Source organism: Limanda limanda, chromosome 22 (genome assembly GCF_963576545.1).
Source record: "Limanda limanda chromosome 22, fLimLim1.1, whole genome shotgun sequence".
In the NCBI taxonomy this organism is placed as follows: Eukaryota; Metazoa; Chordata; class Actinopteri; order Pleuronectiformes; family Pleuronectidae; genus Limanda; species Limanda limanda.
The window spans coordinates 14,936,940-14,958,635 of record NC_083657.1 but is presented as its reverse complement, the minus strand read 5'-3'; the positions used below and the strand labels follow the sequence as shown (position 1 = coordinate 14,958,635).

General features: G+C 43.0%; 1 protein-coding gene across 1 annotated transcript; it reads right to left on the bottom strand.

The window, feature by feature from the left end:
* Window positions 1-450: 450 nt before the first annotated feature.
* Window positions 451-20,560, bottom strand: LOC132995925 (serine/threonine-protein phosphatase PP1-beta catalytic subunit). Its single transcript, XM_061066169.1, has 8 exons — window positions 20,445-20,560; window positions 5,628-5,759; window positions 5,307-5,537; window positions 4,655-4,759; window positions 4,229-4,300; window positions 2,349-2,500; window positions 1,963-2,097; window positions 451-1,036 (listed from the first exon to the last, which is right to left on the bottom strand). The coding sequence occupies exons 1-8, from the start codon at window positions 20,494-20,496 to the stop codon at window positions 932-934; spliced, it is 984 nt and encodes a 327-aa protein (XP_060922152.1). The 5' UTR covers window positions 20,497-20,560; the 3' UTR covers window positions 451-931.
* Window positions 20,561-21,696: the final 1,136 nt, after the last annotated feature.

Here is a 21,696-nt window from a genome sequence, read left to right as displayed (position 1 = left end):
AGAGTGCACCCCCATTCTTTATAGAAACCCAGGTTCATACAGTATCAAGCTCACAGGTCAAGCTCAGGTAGAAAAACAACCAAAAAGCTTCTCTCACATCTCTCTTTGTAAGGACACTGCATTGAAGTAACCAAAACCTCATACCTAATCTTTACAAGTTCATACTTAACTCTGTCTTACCTTAAAGAGATAGTTCATCCAAAAATGGAAATTCACTCATTATCTACCCACCAACACTTCCCCCACCCCTCCATCGAGTGAATTAAAATTTTTGGGTGAACTATCCCTTTACCCAGGACCTCAGAAATGACGTTTTGCCTCATTCGGCTTCAGTCCCCATCAGGTCTACTGGTCCTGACAAGGTCAGTGTTTACTGGAATAAGGTCCTGAGGTGGTACACCCACGTTTGAAATGAGTCCTGGGGTGGAAGAACGACACAGAACGTCCACGTGGATTTATTCCCTGTATTATTTATTGAAAACCCAGCAGTTGTCATTGATACCTGTTGTGTGTGTACAGGCAGGGAAGTAAGGAGATGTGGTAAACTAAATTAGCTGTCATTCTGTTGTCAAGAAAAAAAGGCAAAAGGACAAAAAGACAAAAGAAAACACTCTGATATGCTACAGAATGACGCACTCGCTGTTTTCGCATATTTTCTTTTTTAACACTTGTTTTTAAAAATGTTATACGGATGAAAAGCATCGCGGAGGAAGAAGAAGAGTGTGTGACAGCAGTTCAGAGGCAGATCAGAGAAATGAGAATTTTAATGAAAGACAGGTTTGGGTGCGTCTTTTTAAAATCAGCCGCCGCACTAGTCTGTGTTCCTCCTCTGCCGAGTGTTGCTTTTACTCAGAGTTGTGAAAAGCCAACAGGAGACAATCACCGACAGTCATCGCTCATTCCCTCTCTTCCTCCCTCCGTCCATCCTTCTTCACCGTTTCTTTGGGGGTACGGCTGTGCGGGGTGGGGTGACGGGCCGTCCCGAGTTCATCCCTCCATACTGGTACTTGGCTTTCTTCTCAGACGGCTTCAGGATCTGGGAACGGGCACAGGAGATTTAGCGTTTAATTCTGTGTATGTAGTAAAATGCCTCACAATCTCATCTGAGGTACTTGTACTTCACTGTATTTCAATTGAATGCCTCTTTGTACTGCTACTCCAGTGAAGTACAGAAGGAAATATAATAAATATATATATAAACTCTGCTTTAATGAGCCTTGATAAACAATGAGCTACATGTTTACTGTGGACAAACTAAGTAATCAGATTCTTCAGGAGTAAAACTACTCCATTACAATTAACAGTCTGGTATAACAAAAATAAAACTACATAGGTAACAACCCAGTAGCATTAGAATGAGTTGTCTATTATCTCATGATGCATCATCATTGGGCCCTTGTCTGTTTTATGATTATAAAATCGATTCATTAGACTGATATAATCAGCGTTTTAATATTATTGCGATGGAGTCCATTTTAAAGATTTAACACACAATCCAGAGCCGTGCGTCAGATTTCCTGTGATGATAAAACAGCATGTTGGATTTGTTTTCTTCTGTACAGCATCATTATAATGTCCAGATCTTTTCTTTCTCAATTTCATTATTTATAATTACTGAATCGATGTATTCATTACCAATACCACGTGATTTTTAAGCTCTGTTTTTGCTTGTGCATAGTATCTTTCTTCCTTTTTGATTATGAGCACACCTGTTGATCAGGGCGCTGAAGCTGCTGCACGCAATGAATAGAACTGTTATCAAATATCATTTACTTTTGGTGACATCTACCTAATTAAATCAAAAGGGACTTCCCTGATTATGTCAATCTTGTAACATGTCAGAGGTGTGTCAGCAGGATTTGAACTTGTGAGGAGTTTATGTTCCTGTTCATCTGCTTTGTGCACGTACTGGGCACCAGACCCATGTCTGTGCTTTGACACGACTTGGTCAGTATTGCATACCTGGAAGGAGCACATCAGGGTTTCATCCACGCTCATCATGCCGCCGGCGTTGTCGAACTCTCCGCAGTAGTTTGGAGCCGAGAACAGAGTCACCAGCTGCCGCTTGGCAAAGAACTCATAACCGTCTTCTACCACCTGGGGGCATCAGATTCACAGGGATATCACTCACTGGAGCCCTGATTCCTGGCATTTACATCATTATGTGAACAGGGTTTTTCAGTAGAGATGCACTCTACATTCTGTTAACACAAGGCTGTGGTAAACCACAACTAGATACCTGGTTAGACTGATGTATTAGTTTTGTTGTTTTAGTTGTTTAGTCAGGGGAGCTGGTTTCTTATGTATTTATTATATTGTTAAGTAATGGGAGGTTGTGTGTGTGGTACCTGGTGGGCTCTGCAGATCAGGTCCAGGTCGTGGCGGTTCAGGAACTTGCTGACCACATCAGCTCCGAAGGTGAAGGAGACGCCGCGGTCATTCTCGCCCCAACCCTGGACGTCCTTGTCTGGGTCCGACCACAGCAGATCACACAGGAGGCCTGGAGGGGGGGGGGGAGATACACAACTCGTCAACTCCATCGTACACGCCAACCAATGCTCATCAGAGAAGAGGGAGCAGCTGCATTCACACAGGACAACAAGATCCATGTCTGTGTTTGACCTTTGATCAAACATTCAAATCTGGGTCAAGGCCTCAAGTTCTCTCTCTGAGCTTTGCTGTAAATCCACCTGAAACTACCGGAAGTTGCCTTTTCTTAAAAAGGTATTAAAACATCAAGGCCTCCATTTGTATATACACACACACTCTCTTCATATCCAGACACTTGGAGTCTCCCTAGAAGACCATAAGAGGATCTGAGACGGTGGCTGCCAGAGTTCGAACACTAGCTGCCTTATAAGGACAGGAAGAGGGCGAAGCCTCCAACTGAGAGAGGCTTCACCTCCACTGGTTGTATCATGACTTATAAAATAACTGTGTTCTTCTTGGGGGGGCAGAGAGAATGCAAAGTTATACCACTATATTATTTTTTAATGAATTTTCCCCAATGTAATGACCAGCTACAGGACCAGGCCTCAAAGTGCGAGGATTTGTAAGAGACAGACGCAGTGAGCGGTTCCTCACTCCTTGCGTCCTCGCCTCGTGTTTGGAACATAAATTATAGCAAAAGACCACAAACAAATGTATCAGTGGCTGAGCTCACAAGAGACTGGACCTGTAGTTATATTCATCTCAGAATCACTCCATGGAAACGCAGCAAAAAGAAAACCTCGGTCAAACAGCAGCTCCCTCTGAGCAGGACTCGAGCACAGAGATTTGATCGGTAGCATTTTTCTGGAGAAGTGGAACGAGGGATCGAAGTTTGATGTATTACTGCAGAAATTGTCGGTTGCTATGGCGCCAAGTCATCACAGTTTGCGCCCTCCCTGTCGCTGTGAGGTTGTTGAGTTTGCAGTCGGAGCAGGATCGGACGTTTTGTGTGTGTGTGTGTGTGTGAGCAAACCCGTACAAGGTCAGCCAAGACAAAAACACTTTTTAATAACCTCGCCATCATCAGTTACCATCTCTCCTCCCACAGACTGCAAATGCATGTCCATGCCTAAACACGACCTCCTGGCTCTCCTAAATATCAGCAGAGAAACAAGTCTTCTCAGAATTAGAAACTTGATAAAGTTCGTTCACAAAACCGGCGTCATTCTGAGAGTTTTTGACCAGTTGGGTCAGATTTCATGCTCTGACAAGCCCAATGAATATGGGCCCAGATTTTTCTTGATTATCAAAATCCACAACCTGGCAGGACATGTTACTTAAATATTGTTTGTGTGTAGATACTGATATTTGCCATATCTGCATACAGCTGCATACTGCATATTAAGCCTTCAAATAACTTTTCCCTCAGCCGTTTCAAGATCTCTTCCTTCCACATATACAGAGTCGAGGAGTTGAGGAGTGGCTGCTTTTTTATATTGCATGTGCTCCCTGGGTCACCTTCAACGCAACAGAGCATAACGGGACATATTTGTTTACAGCTGGAGTATCTAGAGGAAACAGCAAGGTTGGGTTTTAAAATAGAAAAACAAATAAAAAAACTGGACAGTAACTAAGTACATGAATGAAAAGTGACTTTTCAGCAGCTTAAAATGCAGCTTAGATGAAAACTACAAGTCTTTATCATTCTGTACAGAGGTAGATGGGATAGAGACATGAGGAACATCTGGCCTGCTTTCAGTGTGTGTGTGTGTGTGTGTGCGTGTGCACACTGACCCACCTGTGTCAGGCACATCTGTGGGTCTCATGATCCGTCTGATCTGCTCCATAGACTGCAGGTCAGGAGAGAGACCTGAGGGCAACACAACAACACAATTTTACAAAACTAATACACTTTGTAAATCTCATCACCATCATTGTCGTCATCCTTCATCATCATCGTCGCCGTCGCCCCCCCCCCCCACCTCCTGCCCGTGCAGGTATTAACCCATATCACTGTAGCTATAAACTGGCTCTGACCCATTTACCTCACATCGGATTTGTCAACAAGGCTCACTTAAACTGTATCTCTCCAGATCAGGCACAGCACTACACTTTGACAGTGCTACGGTGAGCGATGAGGACAAACCCAGAGAAAGCATAGACATTAAGGACTTGCTTTCGGGATGTGCACAGAAACATGCATTCATATATTCAATATGGATACCTCCGTGGCAGCAGAAGATCTTCTCGTCCACTATGGCAGCGATGGGCAGGCAGTTGAAGCAGTCGGTGAAAGTCTTCCACAGCTTGATGTTGAACCTGCGTTTACCTGTGGGATGAACGAGGCAGCGAGTCAGGAGGTCTCAGGGCAAAGAATCATGAACGGCACATCCAAATGTTCACGAGTTCCACCATACACATCACACACACCCCACTGGTCACCGTCAACTAGTGCCTGTGCTAAACCTGCCTGTCTGGAATGGGCTGTTTTCTTGGCCTGTGGTGATGCTGTTTGCAGCTTTTCTTTCTGAAACTGTAAAAGTGACCTGCGGTGATTGAGCCCCTGCAAGGAAACCTGCTGCTCTGTCCACAGTTTGTTCAAAGTCTAGTGAAGCTCCAGTCAGCACGCAGAACCTGAACTGGAAATCAGTGTTGTGCTCAACGTCGTTACTGATCGAGATTTTCACTCATGATTCTTTTTGGCTGCTTTCCAAAAGTTCCAGTTTTAGTGTCCTTGTTACCAAATGTCAAAGTTTTAACAGTTACAAGTTTAAGGATTAAAAGCAGCACTTATTCGGCTCGTTTCTCTACAAACTCGACCTGAAAACAAAAACACACTCGACTTCTGTCTCGCTACGTGGGGGACGAGCACTCACACTCGTCGTAGAAGCCGTAGATGCGGTTGATGGAGGCACACTCGTGGTTGCCCCGGAGCAGGAAGAAGTTCTCGGGGTATTTGATCTTGTAGGCCAGCAGCAGGCAGATGGTCTCCAGCGACTGCTTCCCTCTGTCCACGTAGTCCCCCAGGAACAGGTAGTTGGCCTCTGGCGGGAAGCCGCCGTACTCAAAGAGCCTCAGCAGGTCTGTGTACTGTCCGTGGATGTCACCTGGGGCGGAGCAGGGACGGAGGTTAGAGGACGGACACAGACTACATGGTGTAATTTAAAAGAACAAGCTCAAGCGGGGGGGTTACTGACCACAGATTTTGAGCGGCGCCTCCAGCTCCAGCAGGATTGGCTGACTGAGGAAGATCTCCCGGGACTTGATGCAGAGGCCGCGCACCTCGGCCTCCGTCATCTGGACAATCTTCCCTGGACGACATCCTCGCACTGGTGGAGGGAAAGCAAAGGTGGAGTATGTATTAAACCTGTTAAGCAGCACCGTGTCGTGGGCTGGCTGTTTTACAGATAAGCCTCAAACATTGTTATATACAGAACTGCCTCGTACGGCTAGGTACTGATACAACATATCATTAGAAAGCCAAGATTCTTCCGATTCAAGATCCGATCACCACAGCCGGTACAATTAACGTCTCAGTCAAGACACTAACACAAGAAAACCAATCACAAAGTCGACGTCACTCACCTAAGAAGCATCATATTAATCCACAGATCGATTACATTTTAACGAAAACAGTCTTGGTACATTGCCAAAGGTCCAGACGATCCAATCCAGTAACATAATCAGTCCAAAACACACTATTACATCAAAGAATAGCCACAGTCAGCTGTTGCGTAATCTCAGCGCAGCCAGCATCTAGGTGTAAACAACATATAAGATGTTTATTTGTATACATTTTAAACCATATGACCGGTTCTGCTTCCTTTATATAAAAGTATGATTTTGAGTGTAAAAGTAGCCTTTTTAGCCTAGTTGGTTACCATGGTCTACAAATGGCCTTTGTGGAAAACGCCTAGACATGCCCTTAGGAAAAAATCTGTGAAATATTCATTTTCTGTGGTATTGTTATCAAATTTGAACCACGGCTAGTCAAGGCTTCATGCTCAGGTCCCAGTGTGTTTTCCAGCTCATAAGTCCCAACTAGGGTCATCTGCAGGCATCTGTTTAGCAAAAAATATTCAGGCGGAAATAAAAACCTTCTACTTCACTGTGTTCCGACTGCTATTGCTCAATGTCAGTAGCACTTAGACTGATTCTGACTGTTGGGGGGTAAGTTCAGAATGTTACCTTTCAAAAGAGACCAAGATCATGCATGTACTCCAAATGGTTCAAGAACAGCTTTCAATTTATTTTCGGTACTCCTCAGACAGGCATTTTAGGCGAATCTCACCCGCTGCTTAAGATGCTACTGCACAATTTAATGAGTGGGTGTCTTAATTAGCAACCTGCGATCCAACTGGAGTTTCCTCAGTAACTTGTCCCCCCCGTTTTTTGTTCCTTAACCCTACGCCTGTGTTGTTCATCACATAACTGTACACATCACCCCCCACAGGACGGGTTTTGAAATGAACTCCAATCTAAATATGGGAGGCCGAGTTTAGTCAACAGACAGTGGATGGAAACAGCCCGTGTCGGCATTGTTGATGTTGCTGGGGGTGTTTTAGAGACACTTCCTGTTGTGTAACAGGGAGGAAAAGGGGGGGTCACTTGACAATAAGTTGCAGGACTCCGGGTCACGGACTGTTAAATGTATAGAAGACTGGTAATAAATTCAGCAGAGCAGTTTAATGAAACTTAATAAATGAGGTACAACCACGTGGGGGATTTTAGAGAAGTGACGCAGACTAAAGGTGATTTATTGCGCTACTCAAATTACAACTTGGTGTATTTTTAAGTTCTAATATGTACACAGCAAACAAGTGAGCTGTGATCCGGCATCAGGGTGGTGCTTAGGGTTAGTCCCTTTAAACCTTTAAGTGTTTCCGCTGCTGTACAAGAGAAACACAAGATAATATTAACTCATCTTTTCAAATTTAAAGTATCTGATCCGACCCATTTTATGCAAATGGGATCTGAGATTAAAACATTTCTTCAGTTTCTGCACCACCACCGAGATGATTTTGTTTTTTAATACTTTATTGTAAAGGGGGAAAAACTGTGTATTAATTTCTTATCTTCTCATCTTACACTTGTTCACAATAATACGCAAAAAATCAGTGCACCAATGGTGTTCAGCTGTACAAGAGCTAAAACATACAGTCTCAAATCAGTTAAGTTGTCATGAAGATACACAAGCGACAAATATCATTCAGTGAAAGTTACCGTAACTGACTGTATAAGATGATTAAGTGAAGAATTGATTACGTCACCGTGGGAATATTAGAAAGTAGAACATCTTATTTCTCTACTTTCTGAAGACAGTCAATTACCCTACAGATTGACTAATAATGGAAATAATGGACTATATAAAGAAGCCGGACACAACCTCATATACTGCACCGACCTGAAAGCATTTTTTTTTCTGTCTGCATTTGTTTGTTTATTATTTAGCAGAAACTAGCCATAAAGCTATCACAATCGTGTTCCATGAAATCTTGGTGTGGATCCAGATCAAGGAGCGGATCAAGTAATCATTTTCTTTAAAATTGTGAGGTACCATGTGTTGAGAATAATACATGGATCTTAATGGAAACAATATATATGTCGAAATTATATGTCAGGCATGTTAAGGGGACTGATATTTATGAGTGTGTGTAATTTGGTGCATATTGGATCCAGTTTCATAAGAAGACTTTTGGGCCACTCTAGTTTGTTCGTAAAATTACTGGATAGTTACTGATTGAATCAAATGGAAAGCGTGCACTGAAATAAAAGCATGTTTCCGACTGTAACACCGTGCCAAATAAAAAGCTTTGGGTTATTTATGAACCATATCCCTGCAGCTCAGACACTAAAATTCCTCCGGAAAACTCTTGATTTCCTAATGTTGCTTTGGAAACTCACATGAGCCGACACATTGGCCCAGCACTGACTCCCACCAATTATAGCTACCTTTTTCAATTTCAACTTTCCCTGCACTATTTCAATGTGTTGCCCTATATTTTTCTCCCTGTGCTCTGATGAATGTAAGAATCACAGACGCCTCCTCCTTCACCTCCTGCTAAGAGAAGTGGGCCAGGTCTGACTGAGACAGCATCTGTCAGACGACACCACAGCAACATGATGGAAATCCAAGCAGGCGTCAAAGGGCGACTGATAGGTGAATCAGACAGACGTGGTGGTCAGAGAAAGAGCGACAGCTCCACGGCAATTGGTGCATTTAAAAAAGAAGGTGAAATAAAGAATCTGAAAGTATCAAATTCCTGCAGCTCGCAGCTCTGAGGGGGGTTCTCCACACAAAGTTTTAAAGGACAAAAGTGTGTGCTGGTCATTTCTGCCTACAGTCCCCCTGTCCGTCTCAGGTAATTTCACAGGTTAACACAAAGCACGGCAACCCAGCAGGGGCAGGTGGAGAATATGATTTTTAATAGAGCGAGAGGTGACACTCTGAAAAGTCCTGCCGTGGTTTAGAAATGCAAACACGTTGCATTGCTGGTATTTTTGCAGAACATCTCCTCCAGTGAGCACAACGCACAAGCAAGGAGTGCCTGAATGATTTCACAACCCTCCCTTTTAGCTGTGTGATGACGCGCTTGCAGGTCTGTGCTAGCTCAGCTGACAGGGGAGGCCTGATATAGGACGGACACGCACGCACCACGCACACACACACACACACCTACACACACAGCTAGTCCCACTTGCCTGGAAGATCCCCTTTCATTATATGGTGAGGGCAGAGCCAGGACCATGCACACACTCTTCAATTTCTCGGTCTCCTGCTTCACACACACACACACACATCTCACAAAAAACAAACACACACACACATGCGCACACACACACACTGTTGATCCAGTGACCTTGACTTCAGAGCGTACCACTACGGCCTTGTGGGGAGGTATCCCAGCATCATTTACTTTGTCACCACTGCACTGCAGCTTCCCCAGTGAGGAGAAAGCGAGGGATGTGAAAGACACTGAGAAATTAAAAAAAGACGGAGAGAGAGAGAGAGAGAATAGGAGGTGGTACCCAAATCTTATCACCATGGCAACCCAGCAAGACCAATTTCCAGCCTGTGTTGGTGAGCGAAGCTGCTGCTGTGTCTCGAGGGAGGGAAAGGAGCTGATTTGCGGATAAAGTGGCATCACCGCCAACCCACGGCCTGCATACTAACATGGAGTGCATCTGACAGCAGTGGAGGAACCCCGACAGGATACCTACGCAGCCGCACACACACACACTTTACCATTCAACTTCCCTTATCAGTACTTCCAAGATACGACCCGAGATTCTTAAAACATCCAAAAACTCCTCCTCAATGCAACAAACTAATAAAGCAAGCTTTCCTGTCCTACAGTAAGTATTCAGACCGAAAAATATTACAAATACTACAATTCAACTGTAAAGTATTCTCTCTCCCTAGTCCTGTGGATAATGACACTGATCATTTTGTATTTCACCAGTCAGGAACTGTCTGTCCACACACACACACATACATACACACACACACCCTCAACAGGTGCGACAGTAGCGACGCGCCCGTCACCTGAATGTTTTGCTTGTCGTGAGAAACACTGGCCTGGGAAAAAAACGCTGAGCTACATCCTGAGAAAGTAACAAACAGGTTGCATCTTGGGAAGTGTAGGATCTGGGAGGTTTTTCCTTTATTAATACCCATGCCAGGAACTAAAGAGATGTTTGGACCATTCTTACATTAGTCGGACTCCCTTGACTCCCTTTTCATGAGTTATGCACAAGGATCTGAACGGAAAACTGCTACTGAATGATTGGCTGGTTAATCAATTTGTTTATTCAACTGAAAATGCACTTTCCAAAATGTCAGCAACCACTTAATCATGTCGATATTTTAACTGCAAAACTGCTTAAAATCCATTTGTCCTAGCCACGACCACGTGAATGGTTTTAAGTCTTCTAGGATTTCAAACTGAATATCTCTTTATGTCGTGACAATTTACACACCAAACAATAAAGTATGCCTTTCACATATAAAGAACCTAGCAGGAGATTATCTGGGTCAGACACATTCGCAACAACAGGAAACCCTGCACATCTCACCGTCTTTCCAAATGTACCTATTTGTCTTTAGGCTCACTCAGACTTCTTACTCGAGGGCTGGTGGGAAAAGGTACAGAAAATGTCTGAAGCAACTGACTTAGCATTCTCACATACAATATTAAAGGAGAATGTCCGGACATCGTGGATGTCAGAGGGCAGCTTGATCAAGGCTAACACCAAAAGTCTCACAGAGTGACAGACAATCCAAACAGATTGTTTATGTGTCACTCTACGACAGCCTCGCCTGAACAGCTGATGTTCCACCAGCTTCTCTCAGCTGCTGTGCCCTCTCGATCAGAGTGAATCTTCAGTTCATCTCTCCAAATTTGGTCAGGTACGTTAGTCTGTCTCCCTCTGTCTTTAGGCTTAGCTTTAGTCACGCTCTGACCTCTTCAAAACTGATCGGCTTCTTTGCCCAGGCTTATGAATGTAAAGAGGCCTGCAATTCAGCCAACTGCAGCCTCTCTCTCTCTCTCTCTATCCCTGTTCCTTTCCCTCCCAAGCCCTCGTTCTCCTCCCTCCACCTCCCTCCTTCTTCCTCCTCCTCCTCCTCTTCATCTATTTATCTTTAAGGTGTATTCTTGGCTATGACTGAACTCCTGGGTCACAGTCCTCCTCCACCTTGCCAATGAACTGTGCTGACGTCAGACGATGACGCCTCATGCCCCTCCCAGAATCCTCTTTGCATTCCAGACAGCTCACAGAGCCTTCACATGGTCACGGCTCTGGCTGCACTGAGGATACTCTCTGGATTGAGCATCTGCAAATCCCATCATAATCCAAGGTTTCAAATATTTTTGTTCTGGGTGAAACTATGTCTTTAGGACAATGACTAACATGATACTTTACTCGGAAACAAGACCAAGGAAATCACAGCATTTACAGTTTAATCAAATGGACTTTTAGGCCTTGAATTTTAATAAATAGGATTTTTTTCTCTTCATTTTTCTGCTTGTTATACATGTAAAAGAAACCCCAGCTGGTTTATGAATGTATGAATACAATGATATAAACATTTCTAGTGAGATCAGAAGTCTTGTTTTGTCCAACCTACAGTTCAGCCAATTTACATTTTTCTCACTTAATGACTGGACACTGGGATTAACTCCACGTTTCACTCAGTTATAAAACGTTGACCAAATTATCTTATATATTCTCCCTGCTCTTAAGAACAAATCAATTGAAAATTATATAAATGTATGACACAAAACTAAAATGGCATAAAAACTAACAGAATATATACACAAACTGAGAAATATGAAAAACTAAGAAAAGCGGAGTATTTTCTAAGTATCTTTGGGGTTAGGGAGATGTTCTGTCAAAACAAGAATTATAAATTCTAATTTAAAATAGTCCAGAGAATAATTGGCAGATTGGTCAATATTAGATTTCAGCTCAAGCCCCACACTTGCATAATATGAACTGACATAGTTTGTTAGCCTGCCATCTACTGACAGTCAAAATGGCTCCTTCCCAACACTGGGCCTCACTAACCTTAGTTATAGTGACTGATCTGCCCAACCCACCATTATGCTGCATGTTGAGCCACACAAGAAACAACTTACGGCACGACATGACTGTGCGAGCACTCAGTCAAACCATGACTGAGATAAGTTGCAAAGCACATAGCAGGGACGAGCCTGTGTGGCCAGTTTTGGGAATAGACCCAGGGCTGGAGCACAGAGTCACGGGTTCAAGAGATTCCTTTTTTATTCCCTGTGAATGGTTTAATAACAGTTTTTCCCCAAAACTGCCGGTCAAAAGTAGGAAAATAAAGACGTGTATATGTTTTTAACACAAAAGACAAAGGGGGTAGTGATCTACAAAAGGTTGTTTTCAGTCCTCATTCTTCTGCTTCACTTGCCGCAAACTCCTTGCTAAGGGTCAAGGAGGTCAACTATTTTTCCATTCATTTAAAAAGAGCAGAGTTCACTTGAACAGTGCACAGTGTGGGACAGAGAGACAGACTGAAAGATAAGTGACTTACAGACAGATCACTCCTTCAAGGCATTACCATATAAGGGCGTTACTCTATGGAGTAAGCAGGCGACTCAGGCGGGACAAAGAGGGAGCGCTGGACGGCTCTGTTTTTGTTATGTGATGGAGAAAGAACAAGACTGGCCTGACACAGGCCACGGCTCCGTCACCGAGCGAAGGTCCACAACAATGTAGCGACTGTCAGCTGCACCGGCAAAGAGCTGCGTAAGCACGTTCACGTCAACAAGCAAACAAACACAGACACACACACTGATGTCAGCACAAAAGCTTAAAAATAAGACAAGGGCCATAAGTCCATTTTTCAACTGTTGAGCTGCAAGCATGCTTTCCAGTTTCGCCTTTGTTTTAGTCGCAAAATAAAACGCTTAACAATGAAAACTACTTTTGTTGAGCTCATGTCGACTCTGTATATTCTAGTCCTGTTAGGGTTGTTTTACTGCTTTCCTATGCTGTATCTTTTGTAGTATTTGCCACTGAACTTGTTTCATCCGTCTTTATCTTACAGACCTTTTTATCAGGGACTTGCAGGGTCACGACGCTGCAAAGGAAAGACCCAAACGAAACAAAAAGATCTTTAAAACATGTTTAACCACCTGTATAACCCAGTGTTCTTTGTCCTGCCACAGTTTCATAATGACCCCCCTCTCATAATGACATGAGATCTGACGGTGTTTGCTCTGTTGCTGCATTGTACAGCTGTGTGAAGGGCTATTTGCAGTTTGCTGGTACTATCGTCCATAAAGTTGTTACCATCCACGTAGAAAGTCAGACCTTTAAAGCTAAAGTTGTTCATGTACTCGCAAGTGGCATCAATGCAGTTCTCTCTCTCTCTTATGCAACAAATATTCTTTCACCTTTTACTGTATGTACCTGTCACTGAAAATATGTGCATGTGAACCCTTGCTACCACAATAGCTTGAATTCATTCTGTGGGAATAATAATGTATCCACATGTTATTTCTTAAATGAAGGCAAACATACTGAAAAACAAAACATCTAACAGCAGAACCTTAGCAACATTAGCATGATTTCGGAGTCGTGTTTAGCTGATGAACATGACTCCAATATTCACCCTCTCTTCTTTTAGATCCATTTTGGTCTCCACTAGTTCCCAAAGAAAATATACCAGATTCTTAAGCCTCAAAATACTCAGGGTCTAGAGAACACTTATCAGCATACATGTAGATTTTTGCATCGTTGATAAAAACTATTATTAGTGCAGATTATCTGACTTCAAATTGTAAGTAGAGTGAAAACTGGATTTTTCATTTTCTGGAACTGCCAAGAAAAGATACCCAAAGAATCTAATGAATTTTTATCAGGTATGACTGTGCATGTTTTACTGACTGCTGCACCAATAAAGATGCCCAGTCAGACCTTTTTTAGTTCTCAAACTCCATTCTCTATTCTTTCCAACTGGGCACGAGGCCAGCAGCTCCCCTCCGCTCCTCCGTCCGACGCTCACCCACACAGTGGCTATGGAAAACAGTGACCCCTCAGTGAATACGAAACACAAAGCAACTCTGGCGAGGAGAGTGGGACCGAATCTCAAGGCCAAAATCCTGACTGCTGTGGCATTTCTGTGCGGGCTTTGCATTTTCAGAGGACATTTTGTTCGCCTTTTAGTGCCACGGGTGAATGGATGTCTTTGTGGGGCCAAAGAAAGGATGAAATTGAGAGGAGAGACTGGGGGAGAAATAAACACTGTAGACGCAGAAAGCGGGAGAGATGGAGAGGAGAGGAGACCGAGAGAAACTGAAGCTTGCGTGGAGGAGACACAGAAGGCGAGGGAGTGAATAGAGGGAGAGGGCACGGACGGGCTGGAGCTGACAGCCTCGCTGGACAGCTGAAAAGCCAGAGTGAGCACTGTGCCATGTTTGGTGCCAGGGGGTGAACGCTCACCACTGCACACAGGCTCCACCATTGTTGTTTCCACAACAGAGTGCCACGCCAGCAGCCTGAACACCACGCAACACAGCAGCAGTCCCAGGAAAACAAGCATGGTGGCAACTATATAAACGCATTTTGAAAGAGCACAAAAAAGGTCTAATGGTACATTATAAACTAAATGATCTATATTACACTGCACATGTATGTATACCTTGAGTTGTTTTCAGCTATTAAATATGTTTTAGGGGGGAAATTGTCATTGTACAATTTCCAAAATTAAAGCGAAATGTCATTTTTGCATGAACAAAGACAAAAGGTGACTTCATAGGCAACAGAGTACAGCCCAAGCAACTTAGTTCAACTCTACTGCTTCAGCCTTACCTTGTCTGAAGTGATTTATGCTAATTTAAATTGTTTTAATGACATATCAAAAAAGGACAAAACTTCACCCTTATCGCCCGGGCTTCTTCTACCACTTCCGATTGGAACTGGAGCCGAATGAAACCAATGTCAACTGCAGTCATTTGACCCAAGAATGAATATGATAATAATTGGTTGTTACCGGGTTTTGACCAGTGGAAAAGGGGCTTAAATCTTAAGGCATCTGCCATTGACCTTTAGTTACCACTCAAAGCCACATTGGCCACACAAGCCGTTTTCAGACATGACTTACGGGTAAAATACAGAGAAATGGCTACGGAGTTTAACCGCAGTTTTCCTTTCACGCATACACAACACAGCGGGAGGTTCTCTGCACATAACGCGTTCACAACAAAAAACAAATCCTTCGCACTATTCAGGCGACAGGTGAAACAGCAGCAGACAGAGGCAGAAGGTGATGTATTAAATCCGCTGCAGAGATCACGTGATCATGTTTACAGCTCCCGCGTGAGAAGCGTCATCAAACCCCACACTCGCCCACTGTGAATCCAGCGGGGGGGATCTTTGGCTGGGTTCATGCAATGGCTTCTTCGGAGAAAAAAAATACGGAGGAACTACGGAGTCCAGTTCATGTCTGAGATCCGCGACAGAGTTACTTAGGAGCTTGTTGACCTTAGTTGATTGAATAAAATCTTTTCTTTTAAAAGGAGCTTGTTCAAAAGACACTGAATTAATTCACGTTGGAGGTAAAATCTAATGATTCTTATGTTTCAGAGTACAGATATTACAGTACAGTTATTGGTATGAACATTGGTCCTGAACTATTACAGGAGGTTTGTTACAAGACTTTTCATTTGCCACATGCACATCATACATTTTCATGTATGTGACGTTTTGTCTGTTAGCGAAACCAGGCAAGCTGCGTTAAACACTCCAGCTACAAGTCATATGGTGAGGGCAAACAAATCAAACAGCACTGAGGGAGCGGCTTACGTCAAAACAACGCGAAAGGTTCCCTCACGGCAATTGCTTGGGAAGTATACACTGCCCCAACAAACATACTCGCTACCACTGGATTAACTTTCGAGGCAGCTACGCAACTGTGTGGCATGTTGAAGGTAGAAAGTGATGTACTGCTGCCTCTAATAGTTAATTCAATCGAATATTAAAAAAGTGAATGCGAATCATCTTCAATCTGTGCAGTGTAACAGTCCGTGACAAACACAGCCTGGACAGCTCATGAACAGAAAATTGCTCTGTGGGAGATTTTATGGACTCAAACTTACTGGGTTACAACTTGGCTGGCGTCTTTGCCCATAAACCAAAATGACCAAATGTGTTCAAAATGCAACTTTCCATGCTGCGTATCCACCCTCACTGGCTGAGGTATGGGGCTGTAGTGGCACATAAAGCCTACGGGCCACCTGTGCTGGCTGGGTTCTGTAATGTCTGCTTTACTGCAGCACAGCATTCGTAAAAGCTGATGAAGGTTGGTTGAGAGCAAACTTGTGTGTGAAGGAAAGGGGCGGTGTAGCTGAGGCATGTGTTGTAAACATTATTATAAAAATCCAGCCAGGGCCACATTTGTTAAAATTCTTAAATCAAGGACCCAGAGTTAAAAAAAACAATACGCTTCTAAGCGAGGTCAATGTCAATTTTACAGAAGGAAAGGACTCTTTGCTCAATTCATTTTAATCATGGAACGCACAAATTATTAGGTTAGTAATAATACAGTAGTCAGAAGTTAAACTATCATGCTCATGATGATGGTCATAACAATTGTTGTTCGTGGAAGTTTTAAAAGGCCTCAATTAAAACAAATGAAAAATTATTAGAAAATAAAGTCAAATGTACATTATATGTTATAGGTATTTTATATATGTACGTATTCACGATGTTATGATTAAACAACATGATTAAAAGAAAAACAGCTATCTGCTAATAGTCCAATTTAGACATTTTAAATCTTTCACAGATCTCGGTTAAACGAGATTATAATTTGATGGAAACTTAATGAATAGCAAAAAGCTAAATACAAACAAGGTAAAACTGTATGTCTACTGTGAGTGTGTGAGTGTGTCATCTAAAGGGTAGGTTCATTTCTACCAGGGACAGCTGTGCCTGTTGACATTTACTAGATCAGTGTGTGTGTGTGTGCGTGTTGGTTCTGGACTGGCTCGAGAGCAGAGGGGGGTAACAGAGACTAACCCCCTGTTGAAGCAGTTTAAGGAAATCCTGTCCTACCTGATGGAAAAGGTCTCTTTATTCTTACAGACAAGGAGAAAGGATTCCTGTTTATGAGGAGCTTTTTCTCTCCACTGTTGCCAAAGTACTTTCTCCTTGTGGTCAACTGTTTGGTTTCTCTATAAATATTAAGCTCTCGACCTTAAAGTGGCTTGAGACAGTGTTAGTTATGATTTGGCACTATACAAATACAATTGGATTGAATCGAAAATTGAGAACACCGGGAGCAGAAAGGTCGTGGCCGTTTAGTGGAATTCTAAACGAAAGCGAACTGTACACGTTAATCTGAGGATGTAAACCAAGACGAGGGATATCAAGGTTCCATAAGTAGGGAGAAGCCTGTGAGCGGTCTTTGTGTTGCCCAAAGGTCAAGTCCTAAAATAAAATGCAGCCCCAACGAAAACAAACCGACACACTGGGGACAGTTTGAGTGTGTCCATTTGGAATTCTGCTTGTGTAATGGCCCAAATACGTCCGCCTGTGTTAGACTGATGCCACTTCGCCCGTTGATATAAACAGTAAGTGCTCAGCAGTCAGCCGTGGCCACCTGACCTGACACAGTGTGATTTCATCTTTTGTTTGCAGTGCAGAATTAAAGTTATGAATCCACATGAAGTTCATCCAACCCTCATGTTGTTGTAATTTTGGGTCTTTGTGTGTCACATTTGTGTGCTGTGGTCCAAGTACATTTTCAGAGGCTTCTCAAGCCTGCCAAGTCAGGCTGCCTACTGAGCCACATTGATATGGTACATTATTACCCCTTTCCACCAAAGTGAACGCTAGTGCTGGGTTGGTACTTGCACTGGTTTGGAGCTGGTTCAACTCGTGAACCTTCTAAGGATCAGTTTGGGTTTCCAGGGGCTTGAGCCGCCTTACAGCCAAGTAACCAAGGTCTATGTTGCACCTCGGCTGTATAATAGCACTTATTATATATTATATTATATTTATACAGCCGTCCCCAACTAACCTCACTGACACACACACTCCATGTCATTAGATAGCTGTAAACTCAGACTGGGTAAAAACAACATAATTTGGGCAACACAATTGTCGCGTTGAATTGAGATCCAATCACAAGGGGACACAACCAAGTTTTGTTGGTAATGATAATCCCGCCCCCATCCTCTGACTTTCTTCTTGACCAGCAACAAGTTGGTTCCACTCTGGAACCATTTTTTTTCTGGCTGAGACAGTTCTTTGGCCTACAAAACACAAAAAACTGGTTCGAGTTTAGCCACTGGCTACGAATCGGCCCTAGACCTGTCTTGAAAGAAAGGGGGTGAATGTGGACTAGTAGTTGCTCCTTAAAAACTGTGACAACTGTTCATTCAGGATTGTTCAGCCAGTTTTGGGTAACCATGACAGGATAGGACAATTTTCAAAAGAAAAAGGAACTTCTTGGTCCAATCCTGGCTCCTGAAAACTGAATAAATTTCAGAATAATACATTTTGGATTTGATCCAGAAGTATCAAGATTGGCTAGAAAAAAACAAATCTTAATTTATGGAGATTAAATTCCTTCAGCAGTTGGGAGGTGCAGATATCACTTGTGAGCAAGAGTTGAGGCTACTTCAAAGTCCTTCCTTCCATGCTAAGCTATCACTATCAGCCAGCAGAAAACCATCAGTGTCGGATTCACCCTTCATTTCATATTTTCACACCAAATATCAGCCGGCCGGATTCAGACTACCTGAGGCTGCTCTAGTGGCTGGAAGGACATAGATGGTTGGATATAAAAAAAAATAATAATCACAAAATATGAAGCCAGCTAACCAGCTACAGTGTAGTCCTGCCCAGCTGACAGTACAGACTCACACAGCTGTGTTAAACACACAATGAACAAAACAAGCATTATTATCTAACTAGTCCCAATCAATCCACATGATTAGCTTATACTGACATGCACAGCAGACTCGTTCAATAGGAGTTGTTGACAAACTGTGTATGTTTGTGTGTGTCTGATCTTAAACACACAGATTTTATTTGTGTAAGAGAGAATCCATCATGAACGTTTGTTCACGAGTGCCTTGGTGGGGACGTGTTTACTGAAGACACAGGGAGACACTGTCCCAGGAGAGAGACAGACAGATCGGCTCACCTGTGTCGGGATCCCTTATTTAGCACCACTACGAAACTCACCCACTGCTACTCAACACATAACAGTGGCACAGGAGCAACAATAACACGTTCTTCGAAAGTACAGAGATTACTTTTGTGCAGCATTGACAGCCTCAAACTATAAACATCAGGGAAAAGCCAAATAAATATGATCAGCACATGAGCTTTCTGGGTAGATGAAGACACATTACATGACATGCGCTTCTCATCATGAAGAATAAAACTGGGAAGACTGGTTGTTTTAGGAATGTGTGATGATATGACACAACAGTAAAGATCAGACAACCAGCAGTTGCAATGATGTGAAAATATCGGCACGATAACACACTGTTCTGTTAAACTCCTTTGAAATGTTTGGCAATTTAACGATGATCCGTCTATTTGGGGAAATACAAGAGTTGTAATTCACATTCCAAAAGCTTGTTGCTCTTTGCCAACAACCTCTCTTCAATTCGGCTATAATCTGAGCCACTAACTTTCATTGGTTTCAATAAAAAAATCTCCCTTTGCATAATCTGCACAGCTCAGGTGTATCTAAAATTGAAGAACATCAAAGCTCATGACGTGTGTAAACGTATTAGGATGTGAAAACTCTTACCAATGAAGTAAGAGTTTTAGGCCAAACCTCATCTATAAAAAAGCCTTTTCTACTTAAGATAGGATATAAAGTTATTTGCCAATACTAAAACAGCTCATTTAGAGGGCAGGTAATAGCCTGGAAATATTCGGCGACTAGGATTTCAAAATCTTCACTTTATTTACAGAGAAACGACAACTTTGGGGACTCGTGTGGCAACAAGCTACCGCCCATCGCGGCGTGTGTTTGGTTGTAGCAGAGAAAGCTTGTGAGAGAGGAGACACGTAAAGCCTGAGACACTTTGGATGGTAAAAACAAAAACTAATGATGCAACACAAGGACTGAAGCATGAACCCAGGTGGCAACTCGTTGCTGTAGTTGAAGGTTCGGATCGTCCGTGGGTGCGAGCAGTCCTGCAGCTGCAACTTCGATCGCAATCTCAAACTGTTATTCACGACAACAATAAAGTGTCGCAAATATAACCAACCGCGAGTTAATCTAAAAAAAAAACAAGACATGATAGCGATAGAGGCGTGTGCCCGCGATCGGCGTAACCGAACGACGGGACTAGTTTCTGCTCACTCCGACCCGCGGCTCCGTGAGCGAGTGACGCGGCCGCTTTTCTTAGCAACTTCCTCCCGCAAAATGAAAACATCTAACTAAACAACCCCGCAGGAAAGAAGATGTGAGCGACAGGGACGCCCTGGATGTGCCGAGGCGGTGGACTCACCCTCTAAAAGCCTGGAAATCAGCGAGTCGACGTCCAACTCCCCCTCCGCCATTTCTGTACCCAGCAGCTCCGGCCTCCCTCCGCAGTGTGGAACAGTGATGGCACGACCTCCTCCCATTCAGGAACACGGTGCTGCCTTCACGGACCCTCCGGACACTCCGGCTTCTGTGGCAGAGGCGGCAGAGTGGTGTGTTTACTCCCCCCAGTGACGGTTACAGTCACACTATGAAAACAAATGAAAACATAAACCACCTGAAATACGTTTTATGAAATGTAATGAAGAACTTGTGTTAATTCCTGACTAATTATTGCGACTTCAATGAGAAAACTGGAAAGTACTATAGTAACTATAATATACATTTTCTTAAATTTCTAGGACTGAAAAGCAGCACTGAGCTGGCCGAGCACATGCATTTTGAAGCGCTGCATGCGTTTCACCTTTTGCTTGAAATAAATAAATAAAATTACAACAACTTCATTTTCACACTGATCAGTAGGTGGCGCTATGACCCTGAGGAAATATTGACACATAGAGCTGCTCAGTGGAGTTATAACAACATCATCTCCTTTGGCAAAGGATGAACCTTCGCCATACCTCAATGTCTACACGGTTTGAGGAAATGTCCCAATTCTGAGAGAGAGAGAGAGAGAGAGAGAGAGAGAGAGAGAGAGAGAGACTTCACCTTTACAAGACAAAAAGGTTCCTATGATCTTCGACCACTGACACCATATAAATCTATGACTGACACTGTCACTGCAGGAGTGGAGTTGTTGTTTACGGCTCTGCATCAAAGGATTCATGGTCCTTGTATGTCCGCGATGCAGAACCTCCAGAATACGTACATTTTCATCACTTTCTAGTTTTCTTCAAATTTTGGTAAGAATTTGAGCATGTTTAGGCCCTCAAAAAGCCAATTAATTTGCCTTGAATAATAATAATAATCCTTACAATTTCAATAGGGCCTCACTATCTGTCAGTGCCTATCAGTGCTCGGGCCCTAAAAATACAGAAACTTTGTCAGAATATAACCAGAGAATATATATTCTTTTTACAGTAGAGTAAAAATGATAAGATTAAACTTTACAAATGAAAATGCACTTGCAACAGCAGCAGACAGGTCAGAATTAGTCAATCAAGAGAAATAAAGAATAAATAAAAATATTAGATACAAATACAGAATATTTACAGAATATTCACCTTTCACTACGAAATAGTGTTTTGTATAGAAATGTACTTGACTAAAGGGCTGTG

Bases quoted from the DNA above. Each gene is read 5' to 3' on its own strand.
- LOC132995925 (XM_061066169.1), bottom strand. From the start codon at position 20,496: ATGGCGGAGGGGGAGTTGGACGTCGACTCGCTGATTTCCAGGCTTTTA. The intron at 5,538-5,627 runs GTCAGTAACCCC...GCTCCGCCCCAG, and splicing joins GGCGCCGCTCAAAATCTGTG to GTGACATCCACGGACAGTAC. The intron at 2,501-4,228 runs GTGGGTCAGTGT...CCCCCCCTCCAG, and splicing joins CACAGATGTGCCTGACACAG to GCCTCCTGTGTGATCTGCTG.